Below are 18,485 nucleotides of genomic sequence, written 5' to 3'. Positions count from 1 at the left end.
TGTTTACTACTTGATTGATGAGGATATTCTGTCTCACATCCTCAGGCCCGAGTTGTGTCGGTATGATCTTGTGCTGATGGAAAACATCGAGACGGTCTTCCAGCCTATCCTCTGCCCCGAGCTGCTGATGTAACCATTACTGGGACACAGGGGCACCAGTAACATCAAGCAAGCTACAACTGTAGTCTTTTTTAAAGCATCACCTCACCTCTTCCTCAAGGCACAAACCAGTATGAATAAGCAGGTGTTTTTCCAGCAGCGTCCCATGGATGTCACATTGCAAAATGTCAGGCGACCTTGGATTATGGAACGGTCCTGGGAAGGGAGCCCCTAAGTAGGGCAAGTCAGAAATAGCCAGGCTCCCCACAGCCCAGTGCCTTGTCTGGCTGCGTCCTGGGGCCTTGTTTGTCCTGGCCTGTCAGCTCTGCTGCCAGTCACTGGGGCAGCTCTGCTCAGCACGGAGAGCATCCGAAAGGGAAGGACTGGCTGGAGACCTCACTTTGGACTCGACCCCGCACTCCCTGTGCCAAACTCCTCCAGGTCCTTATACATAGGAAGGAATGGAGACTGACCTACCTCACAGGGTTGTTGTGTGGGTTTGGGGGACAAGTCTGTGAAGGGTTCTTTGAAATCCCATGGGGACCACATCCGTGAGTGGTTTGGTAAATGTGAATATGCTTTTATTTATTTTGATATGGCTGATCTAAGATGCAATAAGAGAGTTTCTCATCCTCAACAACAACCTGTCTCTTGAGCTGTTCGCTCTGGGAATGCAGGAAAGCCACGCCCCATCTGCTCTAAAGTGGGTTGGTGTGTGGAGGAAGAGGGGACAGAGGGACAACACGGGGGGTGGGGGCAGCTGCTGGAACTAGATAGTAAGTGAAGGGGCAGGGGAAGGTAGCTGAAGTGGTAGGACAGGCTCGCTCACAGTGACCATGGAGGGAGCGAGAGGCAGGAGAAAAAAAGCTTGGTTTTCACTTGAGATGAAGAAGGGTCACTTTCCAGGCAACCCTCATTTTGAGCAGTCCTTTGGAAATGTTCGTCCTTGTTACTGACACAATTCATGGTTATTTGAAGGAAATTGAGAGGATATGGAAATGGGAAATGAACACATGCTATCTGCCATCCACCTGTTGGAGGTCACGAATGTTCACCTTTTGGAACGATGCTGAGTAACCTGTGTCACTAACGTGAATCAGATACTACACCAATGTGCTCCAGTTGGAAAAATTCTTAGGCTGCCTCAGGAGTAGGTATGCTCAGTGAGTCTGGAGTGACGGCAGCAGCTAAGTCAAGAGGCCCTGGAGGGCCAAGGCCAGAGAGGCCAGAACCAAGGGTAGACCATTCCTGGGGCTGGATGCCCAGTGCAGGCACAGAGCCAAAGGGGTGGCACCACCCATCCCACAGCTGTGGCCACTGCCATAAGGTTCCCCAGATTCCGGAGTGTCACAGGCCCATAACCTCCTCTTCATCCGAGTGACTGTTCTCCTGCTGCTTTCCCTGAGAAGAGCCCTTTTAAAAGAAATGGAGTCTTTATGTGATAAACTGGAGAACTCTATGCCTTCCTGTGTGGCACATCTTGTACGTATGTCTCTGTGTATCACATGGAGATTGAGCTTGAGAAGGAATGAGACTCAGACGTGCTCCTGCCTGCTTGGCTTTCTCACCCTCTGTCCCTCTTCTCACGTTTCTCCAGCAATTGTGCATAGAGAGATCAGTGTGCCAGTAGGCCCTTATTTCTTTTTAGAGTTTTACTGGTCCTGTATTTTTTTTTTTTTAAGATTGTATTTCTTTATTTGGGGAGAAAGACCGAGAGAGAGAGCACAAGCTGGGGGAAGGAGCAGAGGCAGAGGCGGAAGCAGACTCCTTGCTGAGCAGAGAGCCCCATGCAGGACTCAGTCCTAGGACCCTGGGATCACGACCCAAACCAAAGGCAGACCTTTGACTGAGCCACCCAGGCACCCCTGGTCCCATGTTTTGACTAGCCCGCCACTTCTTTGTCCTCTTTCCCTCACCTGGTAGGCGGGGGCCAAACCAACAGCAAGAAAATGTTGGAGTAGCATTGCTATCATTTATGAACTCCTTTCGCCGGGGGTGGGGGGGGTCTCTCGGCTTCTTCCTTAGTGTCTCCTAGCATGGTACCCAGCTCACTGGGGAAAGGGTAGATGGATGGACAAACAGATGAATGAATGAATGAGTAAAGGAAGGAATGAAATTTGCTCACTGGATGGAGATGAATTTCAATGAGTCTCACGTGACAGCGACCCGGCAAAGTGAAGGCAGGTGTGGCCATTCCCTTCGAAGGTTCTCCTGAGGCCCCTGAACTTCCCGCTTTCTTGCTATCCTTGCCTCTCCTCTGTCTTCTTTGTCAGAGTCTCTTTCTGAATCCCAAATCCAAGATATCATTAAACTGCAGTCTACCCACCTCCCTCCCATCTTCATCAATTATCTTCTACTGAGCTTTTTACCCACCTTACATTTATTTGTGAGATTATTTGATTAATGTCTGTCATCTCCATTAGAAGTTCCACAAAAGGCAGGGCTCGGAGCCTCATGTGGCGCCTACAATGTCGTCTGTGCTCAGGACATATTGTATGAACACCTCCTGGAATCTTCTGAGCCCTGTGGAACCATGTGCAGTTCAAAAGCGCCCTCCACTCCCAACCATCACCCATTTCCACAGAGTCGCACCCGCTTCTCTGCCTTAGCCTTCCATCCAGCACTTCTTTATTATTGTTTCCATTCTCTCTGGAGACCCATTACCCATTTCCTCAGCTCCCCAGGAAAAGAGAGAGATTGGCTCGTTTTTCTTTTTTTTTCACTCCTCTCTAGAACCTTCCAGATGGTCCTGACACCATTCTTTGCCAAAACCACCTGACCCAAAGGCAAGGAGATTTTGCTGTCCTCCACTTCCCCCATTTGAGCACCTTGGCTAAAATCCTCCAGGCCCCTCCGGCATTCCTGGATGACTCCAAACTGTGGCTCAAAGTCCCCCCTTGCTTTCTACAACTCCCTTCTGCCACTGACTTTGTATGTGTATCCTTACTGCTTTTATTAGGCTGCATTGTATTCTATTTCTGTGTCTGTACCTCTTCTGAGACTGAGCACTGCCAAGAGCGGTTGTGGCGTATTTGTTGCCCTAGCACCTGGCACAGCATGAGGCACAGAGCAAATAGTCAGTGTCTGCTGGACAGAATGCAGTGGGTTCACCTTTAGGACTCGAGGGAGTCACCTCCACTTGGAGTTAAGACAGCAATACACTTAACAAACCCTAAACTTGGAACTTCTCGTCCTTGGACCCCTGCCTGGTGCTCTCAGTCCTGCAAAACCTAGCTTAGCCAAGAAGACTTTGAATGCCAGTAACAGAAATCTACTCATGCAAATGCAAATGTTACTAGAGAGAGGATTTGTGGAAACCCAAGAACTCAACCATCAGCCTTCAGGAAGCATGGGGTCAGGGCAGCCCAGAGCCTTGAGCAAAAGAGATGGGCCTCAACTGACCCTATGTTCTATCTTGAGTCTCCCTGACTCAGCTTGGCTCCCTCACAGGGCAGCTGTGGACCACTGAGATCTTGGCACCACCGTGTCCCCAGCTGTTCAATCACTAGGTGGCCCCATTCCAAAATCCAGGGAGAGGAAGCAGCGCTTAGATCCTCCTCTTGGGGAAGGTGTCCATTCCATTCCAATCAGTTGTGGCTGGAAAGCAGTAGGGAAGCTAAATCCTGTGGTCCTCGAGCTACTCCTTTCGATTGTTCTCTGCTGATCCGATCCAGCCATAAAAGAAGCCTGAGTGCTATTGACAAAGAGTCTCGCTGAGTGCCTGGCTAGTCCACTCTCACTGCAACCTCTTGCCTTTTCTTCCCTCCCACTTCCTTGAGCCACAGGCACCTACCTGCTTCTCAGTCCAACATGTGTCCTTGGTCGGGGGTTACTGTTGTCCTTCATCAGGCTGCCTGGGCATGTGCTGTAAATGAATGGGCTCAACAGAGGCTGCTGAAGACGCCAGGTGGTGCACCAGCTGGTTAGAATTAGCACCACAGGTGCTGGGTCTGGTAGACAGATCAGCGGAGAGGTGGGATGGGAGTGGGGCGCACAGTCCAAGGCTTCTTCCCCAAGCAGACAGGTTGAGCTGGAGGAATCAGAAAGGGAATCCCAAGGAGTGAGGCAGGTCAGGCAGCAAGTAGTGAGCCTGTAGGAAATCAGGCTTGCATCTCCCAAAAGAGCTCTGTCAAAGGTCTGTTACCCTCTTCAGGTTGGTGGAAGCCCATCCCCTTGGGTCTGCTTGGTGCATTTTCCCATGGACTCTGACCCTGCACATGGTTTCCTTTTCTAACATTGCTTCTTGGGCTCTCGGGATACTCCTTCCACTCACTGACATCCCTGAGTGAGCCATCTTGTTCTCTGGTTCCACGATTTCCATACCAGTCTTCTGATCTCAGTCCTCTCTCTCAAGAAGGTAGCATAGGGTGAGAGATTAGACTCTGGTGTGTGGCCTCTGTCAGCTGCTCTTCCTTTCCGAAGTCTCATGGTCTGTCTCGGAAGCCACGTCCCCTCCCCTCGTTCCAACACTCTGCTCTAGACAGATAATCTCCAGATCCCAATGCGGTTGGAGGTCTGGATTTTCACCTGCTTGTTGGGAGGCACTACTGCGCAGAGGAAGGAGCAGGGAGTCAGGAGGGGCAGATGGGGGTTTGCACTCTGTTCAGCACTCACAGCTGCAGCCTTCAGCAGCGCTCACAGACAGCCTTCATCCGAACACCTGCTCAGCCTCGCCCTCCTAAGTGGGTTCATAATACTTGCTTTTCTGGAGTTGAATAAGCTTTGCCGTATCTATTTTCCCCCAGGGCACCTATTCTACTTTAAAATGATAACTCTCTCCATGCTGTCCCCCAGCCAAAGGGCAAGTCAAGTCCTTGAGAGTAGAAGCCTTCTTGTCCACTACTGTGCCCCTACCCTAGCATACTCCTGACACAGGCTCAATAAGATTAGTTTTTCATTTACTTTTTTTCCTCCTATGTTCCTCTGACTTCTCAAAATCGACATGCACCCATCCAAACAACTAACCATTTCCTCGCTAGGCCTGACCATTAATTTAATAAATTAATTTAATAAACATTTGTTAAATGCCAATTATAAGTCCCAGCACAGCTGGGACAGACAAAAGATAGATGAGACGTGGTCTCATTTCTGGAGATGTTTACTCTCGACTGGGGGAGGGGGATGGATAATGACCCAGTATTTGTAATAACAGGAATGCAGACACTCCACAGGGAACCCCAAGCACAGAGAAGGAGCAACCTTTCTGACTGCGGGAGCTGGAGAAGGCTTCTCAGAGGAGGTGACAATTGACCTGGGTGGTTTCCAAAGAGTAGCAATTTTTCAGGCAGAGATTGCTCAAGAGAGAGGGAAGAGCACTATAAAGACATGAACTAACATGTTGCAAGCTTAGCTGGAATGGAGGGTTTGAGGGGAGAGAACGAATGGAGGGCTGAGACCCTTTCCCCACATTTTTTAAATGGAAAATTTCAGACATATATGGAAATAGACTAAATGGTATGAAATCCTCCTCCACATGCCCATATTACCCAACTTCAACAATTACCAATCCAATGGCCAGTCTTATTTGATTTCTGTCCCTACCCACAAACCCTCCATCCTATTATTTTGATGCATGTCCCAGACACAGAATCATTTCATTCATAAATACTTCAGCATTTTGAAAAGTTAAAGCATATCCCTTTTTTTCTCCTTTCTCCTTGTAGATGTCTCGTAGTATCCTCTAACAATGTGACTTGTTTGTTCACTCTTCAGCCCTGCTGTTTCTATGGCGACTGTTCCGTATCAGGATATACGGCGTTGACTCCCTCTTTTAGGAAGCTACTTAGTTTCCCTTTTGTGAATATACCACAATTAACCTCACTAGTCCCCCGCTGATGGGCATTTAGGTTGTTCCTGATCTCGTAATACCAAAACAAAGCTGGGAGAATGCCCTGGGACATACATCTTTGTCTGGGAGCATATCTACAGGTTAAATTCCTAGACGTGGAACTGCTAGGACCCGGTACACTTCAAATTCTGACAGGTGCTCCTTATTTGGCCCAAGAGGTGCTTTGAATGATATGACGAAGATGCTTTCTCTCTGTCATCTAGGCTTGTGGCATTATGGAGTCCTCTCTGCCTCTTCTCCATTTAATCAGTCTGATGTCCTACCAACTCAGCTCCTCCTCGTGTGTCCATCCTCCTCCCTTCACTCTTACTGCTGTGGTCCTGGCTCAGCCCGCATCCTTTCTCTCAAGGACAGCTGGAACTGCCAACTCAGTACGTATTCTAATCATGTGCCAGAGCAAACATCCTAAAACAGGAATGGAATCATTTTCCTGTTTGAACACCTCTGTTGCTGTCTTCCCAGGCACACTACTGAACACTCCAGCTCCTGAGCCTACCTTCCAGTGCTTTCCAGTTTGTCTCCAACTTCTCATTTCTAATATAGTTTAGGCTTCACGAAACTGGACTCTGGTGCCCTGCTTGGGCCCACGGCTCACCCTCTGCCTCCTTTCTCTGTTGTGAAAGTCTTGCTCATCTTCAGGGAAAACTCAAACCCTGTCTCCTCCACGAATCCACACAGTGTGGGACCACTAGTTTTGTACAGACTGACTTGGAGTCTAGATTCACTTCTTTTCTTTCTTTCTTTCTTTTTCTTTCTTTCTTTCTTTCTTTCTTTTTTTTTTTAATTTATTTGACAGAGTGTGAGACAGCTAGAGAGGGAACACAAGCAGGGGGAGTGGGTGAGGGAGAAGCAGACTCCCGATGAGCAGGAAGCCCAATGCGTTCCTCGAACCCAGGACCCTGGGATCATGATCTGAGACAATGGCAGATGCTTAATGACTAAGCCACCCAGGCATTTGCTGACTTGGATTCTAACCCCAACTCTGTCTCCTTTAATGTCTGGAGTCCTCTGCCCACCAGACGGATACATTTTCATTTGTAGATATGATCACCAGCCTTGGGCTTATGACTACCTTAATAGTTGGAGGCCTTAGTGATGCATGTTTCCGAAGATACCTAACAATTCCTCTTATTACTCTTAAAATGATTATAGCCGCTACCCCAAACCTCAGTCAAGAAAGTCACGCACCTTATCAATAATAGAAAGTTACTGCCATGGAGCACCTGGGTGGCTCAGTCCCTTAAGGGTCTGCCTTCAGCTCAGGTGATGATCCCAGGGTGCTGGGATCGAGCCCCATGTCAGGCTTTCTGCTCGGTCAGAGTCTGCATCTCTCTCTGCCCTTCCCCCTTTTCTCTCTCTCTCTCAAAGAAACAAATAAAATCTAAAAACAAACAAACAAACAAACAACAACAAAAAACTGTGGCCACAGCCAAAGTTGCCTGCCACCTTCCTGCGGGATATTCCAGAGATCAGTTTAAGTGATACTTGAGAATCATAGGTTCATGGCCTGGAGCAGACACAGCAGACCCAGAAGTCACTACCATAAATTTTTACCAGAACTATTAACAAAATAGCTGACTCCACCGCCAGAGCCATCAAAGACCAGCAAAGCGCCTGAGGCGCCCTAGCTCAGGTGGTCCTCAACAACAGTAATCAGGGCTGTCTTTGGGCAGGGGCGCTGGGGCTGGGGATGTCACTTAATCTGAGACTCAGATTTTTCATCCGCTAAATAAAAACAAAAATACCAACCTTGCAGGATTGTTGTGAGGATTAGGGATAATGGGCATATAGTAGGCGCTCAATAAAAAGTAATTTTCATTATTTCTGTGGTCACTATGACCGCCGCACCGCACTGGACTGGAGCACTGGCTGTATCTGCTTTTTGCACGGCTGGGGGTGGGCAAGTGTCTCGAGCACTAGACTGCAAGCTCGCTGTAGGCAGGGCTCCTGAATCACCCCGCCTCCCCCAGCGCCTGGCAAAGAGCCTGCAAATAAGCAGAGAAAGAGACTAAGGCAAACATGGGGAAAAGATGCGCAGACCGAAAGAGGGTGAGCGCCCAGGACAGCTGCTGGAAGACCTGTTTCCGCTGGAATCTCGACAGGCCGGCTCAGCCCGCGGAGCCCGCGCTGGAGGCGGGGCCTGGGTCTAGGGGCGGGGCTTGACGAGGACCCCGCCCCGGTCCGTCTGCGAATGCGCTCCGCAGGCGCAGGCCGCGCGCATCCCCAACCCGGAGCTGCCTGCGGGTCCTTTCGCTGCTCGGCGGGTCCGGGCGCGGGCGCCGAGATGCGCCCCCTGCTCGGCCTCCTGCTGGTCTTCGTCGGCTGCACCTTCGCCCTGTACTTGCTGTCGACGCGACTGCCCCGCGGGCGGCCCCTGGGTTCCGGCGAGGACACCGCAGGCAGGTGCGTGGCGGGGGCCGAGGATCGGGTCGGGAGAAGGGAGCCAGGTCCGAGGAGGGGGTCCGGGAGGCGGGAGGTTCTGTTCTGGGAGCGGAGGAGTCGGGGGCGGGGGGCCGGTTCCGGACTGGGGGTCGCGGTCTGGGTTCCCGGCCGCGTCCGTCTGGTGTCGGGCGGGCGGGGTGGATGGGACTGGGGACCCCGGCTGAAGGTGCGGGCTGCGCGGTGTGCGGTTCGGGCGCGGGATCCGTGGCTTTGCTCCCAGGGCGGTGATTTGCTGAGGGAGACGCGGCGTAGTCTCCCGGCGGCGCCCGTTCCCGCGCCTCTGTGGGCGCGTCGGCGTCGCCGCGGGAGCCGTGTGCCCGCCGCCTTCCCGGCCGGCCCTAACCCTCCCCTTGCTCCTATGTGGACCCGCAGCCCGCTCTCCGTGGCTGCTGTCAGCCTCCCTGCTTCGTCCTCCCCTCCCCATCTCACTTCGTCCGCTCTGTCCTTGGGACTTGCAGTGGGACTTGCAGGCATTCGGTCTTCAAAAGTGTTGCATGGACAACTTTAAATTACTCACGAATTAATGATCAGGTCCGCCCGTCTTCCTGGCTGTCTCTACTTTTCGCCTTCTCATGACCGACTGGGTGGGCCAGGAGGCGGCACCGCCGGGCTGATTTCCCCAGGAGTGTTGCACACTGTTTATGGAAGTGTGCCTGACCCAGCCTTGCTTTGGCAAGGATGTTCCTGATACTTGAATATGAGGATAACTTTTCAGTTACAGTATTCTTTTGCCCTGGTGGAGAAAGCTCTCCTGTGGGTGTCAGACATACTAAGAGAAACATTCTGATGACAAGTGTAAGGGTTTGCTCGTAATTGATCGTTCATGGATTCTGGGGTTACTCTGATGTCAGAGGCAAGGTGGCCTTTACACTGTAACCCTTGTACAGGGTTCAGAATGCACTAAGGGCCAGGTAAAGAGAGGGGTGAAAAGGCAGGGCTGGTTTCAAGCCTGACCTGTTATCATGGAGCTTATGTTTATGGTACAGAACAGATACACCTTCCCAGAGAATCTTTAATTGGCGTGTTAGTGACTGATAAAACAACATCTTACCTAGTAACTGGGGAGCACTGTGAAGTTTCAGTTGTCCTTGGCCTGAAGCTTGTGGGGGAGGGGGCATTCCACGAATGGAAAGCAATTTAGGACGGTTAGTTCTTGCCTGAAAGCGAATCTGTTTAAGAATAGATCATAAAGTCTGAGAGCAAAAGGGCACTTACCACTCATTTTTCCTGTGAGAGGACTGAGGCCCAGGGACTAGCCCGAGATCCCACTGCTGGATAGCAGCAAAGCTGAGATGTTAACCCACGTCTCGAGTCCCAAACTAGGGCCCTTCTGTCTCCCTCTGCTGTGTGGTGTCCCTTTACCTGTCACCCTGGGCTCCCACTATGTCTGTATTCCCAGCTAACTAGATGATGGGCACATTCATAAACTTGCTTTGGAATGAAGACACCAGTGACTTTCCCAGGTAGTATATTGATCTGGACTCACGTTTCCATGCACTTTTCCAAATCCCTAGGTCACTGTGGTTCCCCTCAGACCTGGCGGAGCTGCGGGAGCTCTCCGAGGTCCTTCGAGAATACCGGAAGGAGCACCAGACCTACGTGTTCCTGCTGTTCTGCAGCGCCTACCTCTACAAGCAGGGCTTTGCCATCCCTGGCTCCAGCTTCCTGGTCAGTGCCCTGCCCTCCTGTGCCCGCCGGGAAACCACCTTCTGTCTTTGCAGAGGGGCCCTTAGGCTGCCAATCGCACAGTCCAAAGGAAGACGGGCACCATGTGCTGACAGCCTCCCCTGGGTCAAACACTGTCCTAGTTGCTTTGCTGACCTTATTTAACTCTCCTAGCAGCCTTAGCGTGTGGGCACCATTATCACATTTTATAGATAAGGAAGCAGTGCACTGGGAAGTGACTGTCCGAGGTGATAAGATGAGGAGGGTTGGGGCTGGGGTCTGAACCCATGTCTGCCTGGCTCCAAGGGCTTCCTGGACAGGCTGTGTGCTGTCCCAGAGAGACTCGCACAATCCCGGCTGGGTCGGCTGTTCCTCCGCAGAGCTTCCATAACGGTTTGCATTTCAGCACTGTTTTCTGTTACTTTTTGAAAATCCGTGTCCTCCTTTCATCTTTGGGCTCTTTGAAAACCAGGCCCATTCCTGATTCTTGGCTTGGTGTTTCTTTGCACGGCTTAGGGAAGCGCCTTCACAGATGTTTGATGAACAGATGCATGTTGTTGATGGTGACGTGAGGCTGGAGGGGCTGGGGAAACCTCCCCATTGTGGGGAGGATAAGCCCTTCTGACGTCCCAGGCATCCCCCCGCCCCCGCCCCCCGCCACTGCCCTTGGAGCCATGGTCCTGGGCCCGGGCACGCGCTCTTGCTGCAGGCTGCTTCTCTTCCGTTGTCGCTTGAGGTTCTGCAGAAGAACCTTCCTGCCCTCCCTGCAGCATTTTCAGCTGTCTCATATAAATGTGTGTCTATTTTAGGGCTTGGGTGGGTTTGAATCTCAGCTGCATAACCACGGGGAACCCCTTTAACTTCTCCAGCCTTGTTTCCTTGCCTGGAGAACGGGGCCCCTCCTACACATTGTTGTGTGGAGGAGTAAATGAAACTGTATGAGAGCAGCTGGGTCGGTGACAGTGCCTGGCACACAGTGACCCTCAGTGCTTATTGCATGACTAAGTGACTGAGCCGGAGACCCTGAAAGCTTCCTTCCGTCCTGCTTTTTTCTTCTACATTGGCATCTTTTCTCTACTCCAAATTCGGGCTGGATGCCTATAAGCCGTCTGTTTGTGGGAAATGGGAAGAAAAGCAAACGTGTCCATGTCAAGACAGACAGGGAGGTGTGTGGTGCTTGAGGTCAGGGACTGACTGCTTGGGGGTGCCTCTGGAGCTGCCTTCCCTCTTCTTCTTCTTCTTTTTTTTTTTTTTTTTAAAGCATGCTCCATGCCCAAACATGGGGCTTGAACTTACAACCCTGAGATCAAGAGTCAGAGGCTATACCTACTGAGCCAGCCAGGTGCCCCCTCTGCCTCTCTTCTTGAGCTGATCCCTCTTCAGGGCAGAGTCAGATGCTACCTGGGAGTGATCCTGTCTCTGCCTAGTGTGAGCTTGGGCATGATACTTAAACCTCCCCCTGGAGAGTGGCGTAAGGATGGCATATGACACAGGGTCATAGTAAGGGTGGCATAAGACGTGTAGTTCAGCCCTTCATGTGTAGTAGTGCTCATCAGACCCCCACCTTCTTTTTTTTTTTCTTTTTATTAACATATAATTTCTTATTTGCTTCAGGGGTACAGGTCTGTGAATCATCAGTCTTATATATTTCACAGCACTCACCAAAGCATATACCTTCCCCAGTGTCCATCACCCAGCCACCCTGTCCCTCCCACCCCCCACCCCTCCAGCAGCCCTCACTTTGTTTACTGAGATTAAGAGTCTCTTATGGTTTGTCTCCCTCCCCGGTCCCATCTTGTTTAATTATTTTTTCCCCTCCCTTCCCCCCAAGAACCCCGCCCTGCCTCTCAAATTCCTCCTATCAGAGAGATCATATGATAATTGACTTTCTCTGATTGACCTGTTTCACTCAGCATAATACCCTCTAGGTCCATCCACATCATTGCATATGGCAAGATTTCAGTTTTTTGATGACTGCATAGTGTTCCATTGTATATATATACCACATCTTTATCCATTCGTCTGTTGATGGACATCTAGGTTCTTCCCATAGTTTGGCTATTGTGGACATTGCTGCTATAAACATTTGAGTGCACGTGCCCCTTCGGATCACTTACATTTGTTTCTTTAGGGTAAATATCCAGTAGTGCCATTGCTGGGCCATAGCGTAGCTCTATTTTCAACTTTTTGAGGAACCTCCATACTGTTTTCCAGAGTGGCTGCCCCAGCAGGCATTCCTTGCCAACAATGTAGGAGGGTTCCCCTTTCCCCATATCCTCGCCAACATCTGTCATTTCCTGACTTGTTAATTTTAGCCATTCTGACTGGTGTGAGGTGGTATCTCATTGTGGTTTTGATTTGTATTTCCCTGATGATGAGTGATGTTGAGGACCTTTTCATGTCAGACCCCCCACCTTCTCACTTGGAAGTTCCCCTTTTACTTTCTCTCTTGGATCCCATGTTTGGCAGGGTGACATCTACCAGCTAAACTGTATTTAGGATGTATTCGTTCACTTTTCATTTTCCTTAATCTAAGACTTTTTTGAGTGTCAGCTAGAGCTCCAGTCAACATGGAACCCCCAGCATTCTCTGCCACACAGATGTAATTCCAACAAAAAGCAAAGAAAGAGGACGTTTTATATAGCCTGGGTGGTCTTCCTGAAGGAAAATTCACGGTTTACATTAATCTAAAATGGTAACAATAACGTGTGAGTTGCATTTCTCCCTTCTTGGAGCACTAGTGATTGTAGGACCTCCCACCGCCCATGCAGCAGGCGGGGGGTGGGAGGGTCTATATACACATGTTGTCCCAGAGAATGTTCTCCTGCCTTCTGAAGTGTTCATCCTCATCCCTGTTGGGAAGGTGAAGAGACCAAGGCCAGGGGTGCAGTTCCCAGCCCTGTCATCACTTTTCATTCATCACTACAGAATGGGAGTTGGGTTTTGGTTGGGAAAATCACTGGAAGAGGAAGGAACCTGGGGCTCCAGTACAAGGTGGCTGGTAGCCACCAGATGTTCTAAGGGCTGAGGTGTTTTTTCTATTTTCACAGAACATTTTAGCAGGTGCTTTGTTCGGACCATGGCTGGGGCTTCTGCTGTGCTGTGTGTTGACGTCAGTGGGCGCCACGTGCTGCTACCTGCTCTCCAGTGTCTTTGGCAAACAGCTGGTGGTCTCCTACTTCCCTGATAAAGTGTCCCTGCTGCAGAGGAAGGTAAGGGGAGGGGCTGCGACTGAGTGCTGGGCCTCCGGTGAGGGTCCCCTCAGGGCCTTGAGGGGTTTGCAGGCAGGAATTTCCCACTGTGCCCCTCCGCCCTGCTTTGGAGCTCTTAGGGGTTCTTTTCGTTATGTTCATGAGGCACAGACCTGGGGTCAAACTCTAGCTTCATCATTACCCACTCTGTGACTTTGAGCAAGTTCCTGACTTCTCTGAGCCTCAGGTACTTCCATTTTAAAAATGAGGAAAACAGGGGTGCCTGGGTGGCTCAGTCAGTTGTGTCTGCCTTCAGCTTGGGTCCTGATCTCAGGGTCCTGAGATTCAGCCCCAGATCGGGCTCCCTGCTCAGCGGATAGTCTGCTTCTCTCTCTCTCTCTCTGCCACTCCCCTTCTTGTGTTCTCTTTCTCTCTCTTTCTGTCAAATAGAATAAATAAAATCTTAATTTTAAAAAAATGAGGAAAGAAGTCTCTGCTCTGGAGGGTTGTTGGAGAGTCAGGAACAGTATATGTGAAGTAGGGCGGCTGGGTGGCTCAGTGGCTTAAGCCTCTGCCCTTGGCTCAGGTCATGATCCCAGGGTCCTGGGATCGAGCCCCGCATCGGGTTCTCTGCTCAGCGGGGAGCCTGCTTCCTCCCTCCTCTCTCTGCCTGCCTCTCTGCCTGCTTGTGATCTCTGTCTGTCAAATAAATAAAATCTTAAAAAACAAAAAGAAAATATGTGAAGTACCTGGAGCAGTGCTGGGTGCTATCAGATTTTCAGTATCTGGAGATTCTTTCTGCTTCTTAATGGTCTTGTCTTTTTTGGCTACAGGTGGAGGAGAATAGAAACAGCCTGTTTTTTTTCTTACTGTTTCTGAGACTTTTCCCCATGACGCCAAACTGGTTCTTGAACCTCTCAGCTCCAATTCTGAACATCCCGATTGTGCATTTCTTCTTCTCTGTTCTGATCGGTAAGAAGCTGGTGGGGTGAGTCTGAGTCCTAGCGTTGCCATGCTGGGGGCCTGCTCTGGGTTACCAGCCACGTGGGCCCGTGCCTGCCTCTGAGAGCCCAGGTTGGTGAAGAACAGCGTCAAGCCTTGTGACCTCAAGTGATTAATCCTGATTGCAGATCTGCTCAGGGGTGAACAGAAAACCCTTAAGAATACTTTGGGAAAAGTAAGGATTGTTTAAGGTATTTAGTAAGGTATTTAGCGCATGTTGTGTGGTATAAGTAAGGTATTTAGCGCATGTTGTGTGGCCAACACAAGGCTGGGCACTGGGGTTCAAAGCATCACCTGTGGAAAACCAGTGACTTGGCCCTTGGCAAGGTCTCAGGAAATGCTGGTAGGAAAGCAGAGCTGGAGTGAGGGTGTGTGGGTGAAGAAAGGGCAGCAGCTGAGAGAGGAGCAGAGCAAAGGACTTCCTCTCTGGCCCTGGCCCCAGTTTTGATTCGGAGCTGCTTTGAGAAGATTAAATTTCCTTCTTGCCTTTCAACAATTGTCTGACCTTCAGCAAGCGACTCACCCTCCATGGGCCACTTGGCCAGGTGAGGGGCTGGGACAAGAGTGGTGTTTCTCAAAGTCTGGGCCTTGGATCCCCTTTATCAGCGTGGTAACGTGCTAATAGCCTACAGAAAACTGTGGTTTTCTCCACACTGGAAGTAAACCACCCTCTTTAAGCCAAAGACAAGGATTGCCTCTCTTAAACCTGCTTTAGAGCATGGAGAGATTGACTGACTACTCAGGGCTTCTAGGTCGAACATAACAAATTTGTGGTCGAGCAGTTGCTATTAATAGGAAACGCTTGAGAGAGAAATTGAGGTCTTAAATGGAAGCAAGATCGACCACAGCTTCTTCTGGTCATAGTAGCTTTCAGACAAAGTGCCTTGGTTCCTCAGCAGCCTGTAATTACCTAGGTGGCAGGAGGCTTGGAAAAACTCTGGAGACCAGTGTTCCAGTCCCCTCTCTGACAAGCTATGTGACCTTGAGTGCTCTGTGACCTGGAGGCATCGTCTACAGTAGGGGAGGAATGGCTTATCAGGGGGTCCCAAACCAGTTAGTCTCAGGAGTGGAGGTCAGGAGAAGCTGTTAGGATGCAGGTTCCTGGGATTTACTCCAGGAGCAGGTAACCAGAATGGGGGGTGAGGCCGGGAGCAAGGATGTGTTTTTACTGCTTCCCCAGGGGTTGCTATACAACCAGCCTGGCTGGCCACCAGTCAGACTTCTGGGGTCCAGTAGAATTGATGATCTCGTAGAGACAGTATAGAATGCAAAAGTAGTGCTATTTCTGAGAAACTTGTTTTTATCTTATGCATATTATAACTCTCATAAAGCTGGTGGCTCTCATTACATAGGCTGTTGAGTGCTCAGAACCCAGCTACACGGGTGAACCTTACGCTCTTTCCTACTAACCGTATCTCCTGATTTTAGTCTTCATTTATTTTGGGTTTCCTGTTAAAAATATTTTTATCCTATTGTAGTATATGCATTTTTTGTAAATCATTTCAAGTCTTTTTGTTAAGGCAGTTTATGGGAAGTGAGGAAAGGGGGGAGGGGTGAAGAAGGGAAAGAACTAATGTGCTTAGGGTCAGGAGTTGGGCAAAAAAGATCTGGAGTCACGGATGTGAATTCCTGGGGACATTTCTGAAGGGTTATTGGTTTTCATTTTGCTGCCCCTGGTAACAGGTTCTTCCCCTTTCTTCCAGGTTTGGTCCCGTACAATTTTATCTGTGTGCAGACAGGCTCCATCCTGTCTACTCTTACCTCCCTGGATGCTCTTTTCTCCTGGCAAACGGTCTTCAAGCTTTTGGCCATTGCCCTGGTGGCCTTAGTTCCTGGAACCCTCATTAAAAAATTTAGTCAGAAGGACCTGCATTTGAATGAAATAAGCAACGCCAATCATCTAACTAGTAGAAAGGACACGTGATCTGGGTTTTTTGTTTGCCACGTCCTTGGACTCTGTTGCTCCTTTGTGTAATGGTGTGGTCCTCTGCAGCCCCTCACTGTTTTTAGTTACCCTCAACAGGTGACACTTGGACACTGTTCATCTCTGTGCAGTGTTTTCCTAAAGAACTTTCTGTGCTCTAGAAGGGGAATTGTGTCAGCCTAGCAGGACACTCTGTGAAACGGATGGCCTTCTAGAAAATCCTGTTTATGTTCTATTGAATAACAAGGAACTCAGGGTGGTCTGTTGTATTTGCCTCTTGCCAAGCCCTGAGCTGCCTTAGGAGAAGATGCTGATTGTCCTTGTCCAGAGCACCTCTTTTCCAGCCAGTTGTGACAGGTGTTCTCTGGGTAAGTCCCTAGTGGGTGTCCTTGGTGTAAATGATGACATTACCCTTCATCTTGTTAGTCTCTTGAAGAGTGTCCTGTGCTACTTTTTTGCTGATGACCTACCTCTTCCATAAAACAAGGGAAACAAGCTGATGTACCGCGCAGAGCTTGCTCGCACAGCTCAAATGCACAGTGGTCTCCGTGATGCTCTTCGTGTCCAGATGCACTGACGTTACCGTATATGTCAGACCTCTTAGTTGCATGTTCTGATAATTAAGCCGATTGCAAATTATTAAATATGAATGCAGCAAACTCTATGTTATGGTATGTTCTGGAGAAATTCTTACCTGTCTGAAAGGGGCAGCATCCTTGGCTCACTTGAACCAAATGACTATCAGTACATTTTCTAATCTGGCCTTTCTGTGTGGGAATCCTTTCTCTATCCTCCTGCTAGGAGAATGGATTCAGTACACTCGGCTATCAGCCAGTGTGCCCTCTGTATTTTTTTCATGTTGTCATTTGTTGAGAATAACTGAGGAATATTTTGATTTTTTAATCCAAAGAGGAAAACTTGGTTTTAGATTACTTTGTTGTGTTATATTTTAATGATCTGTAGCTGTCATTGCCTCTTGCACCTTGAACAGGCACAGGCCTGGGTTCATGCTGCCAGGAACACAAAGACCTCAGCACCTGAACTGACCAGCTCTCTGGGATCACGGACCCTACGGGAGTAACTCCTATTTCTTACCAACGGAACTGTTGCCTTTGGGTGTCAGCTGCTGGGTTTCCATCTGGCTCAGCCGGTCTTGCCAAGGCTTTCACCTGGGCCACTGTTGTACATGCATCCTTGAGAATGCTCCTGTTCCGTAGTAAGCATGAATTCCCAAGCACTGCTTTTGGGACATGGTATAATCCTAAAAAACACCACAAGGACTTCATTTTTGAAGTTGTGTTGCTTTAAAGAAAGCTTGGTAACAAGTGGGGTGAGGAGAAGGCTTTGTGAAATCTGTGGCTTTGTGTGTTCTGGAGGAGGGGGAGGGAAGGGGGAAACCAGTGTTTTCTACACTATTGCAAGTACATGTCCTTCACCCTTCACAGGATCCTTGTGTTTGTCTTTCTCTTCCCCCATGATTTTGCTACAATGTGCCTTACCAGTTGTGAGTTTACAGGTAAAGCAGTTTCCCAAATAAATGGATATAAATGTTCTGTGTGGTGTGTGGTGGACATGCTGCTAACTTTTCATTCCCCCTGCCAGTGGGAGTTAGGATTGGCTGAAAAGTGGATAACCCAAAATGGTGTTTTAGCTTTCTGCTCTCAGGAGGCATCTTACCACGATGACTCTTTGGACGCCAGATTTTTGTTTTCCTCTGTTTCTTCTCTACACCCACTTTATAGTGGGGTCACTAATAACATAGGAGGAACTACAAGATGGACGGCAGCAGGGAAGCTGTGGGAAGGCAGGAAGCTCTTGTCCAGACTGACAAAACAATCAAGGAGAGACCATGAGCAAAGAAAACAATGGCTTCCCTTCCTTCTATGGGTGTATCTGAAACAACAGAGCCACAGAAACCAGCTTCTCCACACCTGCCTTTCCTGGCCGCAGGACACCCTGCCTGCTGAGTCTTCCCTTCCCTAAAGCTCTGACAAGTGCCTTGATGTGAAGGCAGCTTTCAGGACACACACAGCACCTTAGGAAAAGACACAACCAGGAAAGAGTGAAGCACACTTTTTGTTTAATTCCATGCATTGGTTTGCTTCGCTCATTGCTCTTGTTCCCCTCACCATACAATCGCTCAGTACAGATGGAGCTGGCATCAGAAACCAAAGGAAGTGGGGGACTGATGGGGCTGGAGACCCAGAGGAGACATGACGAAGCTCATTTTGAGACTTTGCCACAGAAAAGAATTTGCTCCAAATTGATAGGAACTCCAATTACTGCAATCAAGAATCCAAGTGGGTCTTCTGAC

The 18,485-nt window shown here is 49.6% G+C and overlaps 2 protein-coding genes across 2 annotated transcripts in view; both read left to right on the top strand.

Moving 5' to 3' along the window:
- LIPH (lipase H) overlaps positions 1-831 on the top strand; it is a 43,356-nt gene extending 42,525 nt beyond the window's left edge. Inside the window, exon 10 of the mRNA XM_032875569.1 lies at positions 46-831. Coding sequence (XP_032731460.1) covers positions 46-133 — 88 coding nt within the window. The 3' untranslated portion in view covers positions 134-831. The remainder of the gene's footprint in view (positions 1-45) is intronic.
- Positions 832-8,176: 7,345 nt separating this feature from the next.
- Positions 8,177-17,724, top strand: TMEM41A (transmembrane protein 41A). Its single transcript, XM_032875568.1, has 5 exons — positions 8,177-8,350; positions 9,904-10,057; positions 13,105-13,266; positions 14,079-14,217; positions 15,951-17,724. The coding sequence occupies exons 1-5, from the start codon at positions 8,232-8,234 to the stop codon at positions 16,169-16,171; spliced, it is 795 nt and encodes a 264-aa protein (XP_032731459.1). The 5' UTR covers positions 8,177-8,231; the 3' UTR covers positions 16,172-17,724.
- Positions 17,725-18,485: the final 761 nt, after the last annotated feature.

Source organism: Lontra canadensis, unplaced genomic scaffold, assembly GCF_010015895.1.
Source record: "Lontra canadensis isolate GAN:19392208 unplaced genomic scaffold, GSC_riverotter_1.0 scaffold56, whole genome shotgun sequence".
Lineage (NCBI taxonomy): Eukaryota > Metazoa > Chordata > Mammalia > Carnivora > Mustelidae > Lontra > Lontra canadensis.
This window is presented reverse-complemented; position numbering and strand designations above follow the sequence as displayed.

Bases quoted from the DNA above. Each gene is read 5' to 3' on its own strand.
- TMEM41A (XM_032875568.1), top strand. From the start codon at position 8,232: ATGCGCCCCCTGCTCGGCCTCCTGCTGGTCTTCGTCGGCTGCACCTTC. The intron at 8,351-9,903 runs GTGCGTGGCGGG...CCAAATCCCTAG, and splicing joins GGCGAGGACACCGCAGGCAG to GTCACTGTGGTTCCCCTCAG. The intron at 10,058-13,104 runs GTCAGTGCCCTG...CTATTTTCACAG, and splicing joins TCCCTGGCTCCAGCTTCCTG to AACATTTTAGCAGGTGCTTT.